Here is a 2447-nt window from a genome sequence, read left to right on the forward strand (position 1 = left end):
CATCTCTCTCTGGTCTTTTTCACTTTGAAAGTACTGGATTACTTATGATCCTCACGATAGCCTAAATGATGCAGAAATTGATAAGTTATCTCATCACAGGTCATCATTTTATTTTAATTCGTAATTGTTAATTGTTAATTCCAGACGCTGAGAATACAATTACAGTATTTTAATCCAATTGGCCACCAGCCATTACATTTTCAATCATCAGAATCTTCGGAATCATTTACAATGCCCAATCTCTTTCCAAGGTTCTTCATTTTATAAATGACTTCTTCCTGGACCAGGGTGAAACACATGGCAATCAGAGCCATGCCTCCAAGTAGATAGAGTGAACATATGACTAGTTTCTCTTGTGAACCCGGTGTGTCCGAGACAACTGTATCACCAGGCACCAGATCTCCAAATCCAATAGTACTGAGAGTAACGAAACAGAAGTAAGCACCATCTAGGTAGTTCCAGCCTTCCCAAATTGAAAAAAGAAAAGCACCTCCACATATATACCCAGTGATCAAGGTTAGGCAGAGGGTTATAGGTACATTCGCTCGCGGTTTCCCATAATCCTCCTCTTCTGATAAATCATCTGGAATGGCTTCCATTTTAACCTCTTCAGCGACTGGTTGCGATGTCCTGAACTTGCTGGACAATGTAGCTTCGAGTGGACCGTGAGAATTAGAGGTGTTTTCCTGTAGCACGATGTGGTGAACACGATAATGTTCTACATGACGACGACGTCGCCGACCATCCTGTGGTTTACATCCACACAACCTGCCATAGAGGTATTTAAAGGATTTAGCCAACAAATCTCCTATGTTGGTCAGGTAGAGAAACATCAAAGGTATTCCTACAATAGCATAGAGAATGGTCACTAACTTTCCCCAGTTAGTCTTTGGTGCGATGTTTCCGTATCCTGTAATAAAGAACAGACAGTGTAAATGATAACTCTTGAACAACGTGGTTGTCTTTCATAATCACGTTCTGATATAATTTAACCCAATATTTCCTGAAACATAATGCCACGCAATTATTAGCTCCATCAGTAAATTCACAAATAGCCCAAACAGGTTCCTATACAGCTAATAGAGAGTATGAGATTTAATCTGAAGAATGAATACACTGGAGTAGTGTAAACTTTTTACGATGTGAATAAAAGCGAAATGTTTAATGTAATTTTATTTAAATTGATATTTAGCTTTCTTTCTTTTTGAAACGAAAAGCAGATTGATATCACAATAGCTGACACCTGTTTTACACGTTGCTTTTCTTTTTCCGGTGCTAACTAACAATAATGTTTACTTTTTTTTTATACAAATCAAATGACATATGTTACTGAATGATATTTAACAATATCTGTCAGACGAATACAATTTCGTAAAGGAATAACGGTTAAATTTAACTTACAAAATATATGACAAGAAAAGTTTGAAATTTATTTACACCCCACAAACGTACAATAAACAAATAAAAGTTGATCAAGAAAGGCTGTACAGTTTTGACGTCTACATGTAAACGCATAGAAGCTGCAATAACTGATTTTTTTTTCTAATTAAATGAGCCCAAATGTCTCGTGATAAAGCAGCCAGCAGATACCTATAGTAGATTACTCTACTAGTGTAGAAATGGATCTTTCTCTAAAGGACAACTAACAGTAAAACAAGATACAATGATTTTTTTCGTGGTATCCTTCGTTCTAGATAGTTCTAAGTTTTCGTATACATTGTAGAATTATAAATTACGATGGGAAGTTATGTGTTCTGATTATTCAGAGTAAACAAAACCAAGGTTCTTCTTGAGGTTTTTTAGATTTCACATGCTTGTTTACTCTTGTCATCTTAGATAAAGAGCAGGATACCGTTTCGAAATGTCTAATTGCAACATTTTCATAATAAAACCGATGGAACAACTTGTAGTTTTTTATTTAGTAAATGTCATCGATTTGAATATATTACAAATCAAAAATGGTCAAAGGAAAACCACTTTGAAGACATTTGATTTCAGAGTTAAAATTTGTGATTATCAGTTTCATTGATATAATTTGTATTTGTTTCTATTATGAAGGAACTCATGTACCTCTAAACATTATGTCACCCCAGGTGGCTCAGTATTAAGCTTGAGGGCTTATGGTGCTATAAAAATAGGAGTTCGATCCCTGTGAAGAGAACAGAACAGATAGTTCATTGTCTAGCTTAGCATTGACAACACAAAAGCACATTATTGGGGCTTCTGCATTTTGTATACAAGTGATAAAGAAAAGTAATTACAAATACTCATGGCAATAAATTTGGGATTCATATTATTATTATCATGGTGTCAAGCCTCTGATCATACGTTCGCATGTTAATTAATTTTATTGGCTATTGATAACAACAAGCAATAACACTGTTAATTTACACTAGGGGAACCTAAAAGATTCTGGTTCCTCTCATCTGGTGTGAATATGAACCAAA

The 2447-nt window shown here is 35.1% G+C and overlaps 1 protein-coding gene across 1 annotated transcript; it reads right to left on the reverse strand.

The window, feature by feature from the left end:
• Positions 1–200: 200 nt before the first annotated feature.
• LOC106460915 (TWiK family of potassium channels protein 18-like) lies at positions 201–910 on the reverse strand (the record flags this gene model as incomplete). Its single annotated transcript, XM_013920673.1, has 1 exon — positions 201–910. A coding segment is annotated over one exon (710 nt), but the record flags the coding sequence as incomplete, so codon positions are not given.
• Positions 911–2447: the final 1537 nt, after the last annotated feature.

This window comes from Limulus polyphemus, unplaced genomic scaffold (assembly GCF_000517525.1).
Source record: "Limulus polyphemus unplaced genomic scaffold, Limulus_polyphemus-2.1.2 Scaffold862, whole genome shotgun sequence".
NCBI classification, from domain to species: Eukaryota; Metazoa; Arthropoda; class Merostomata; order Xiphosura; family Limulidae; genus Limulus; species Limulus polyphemus.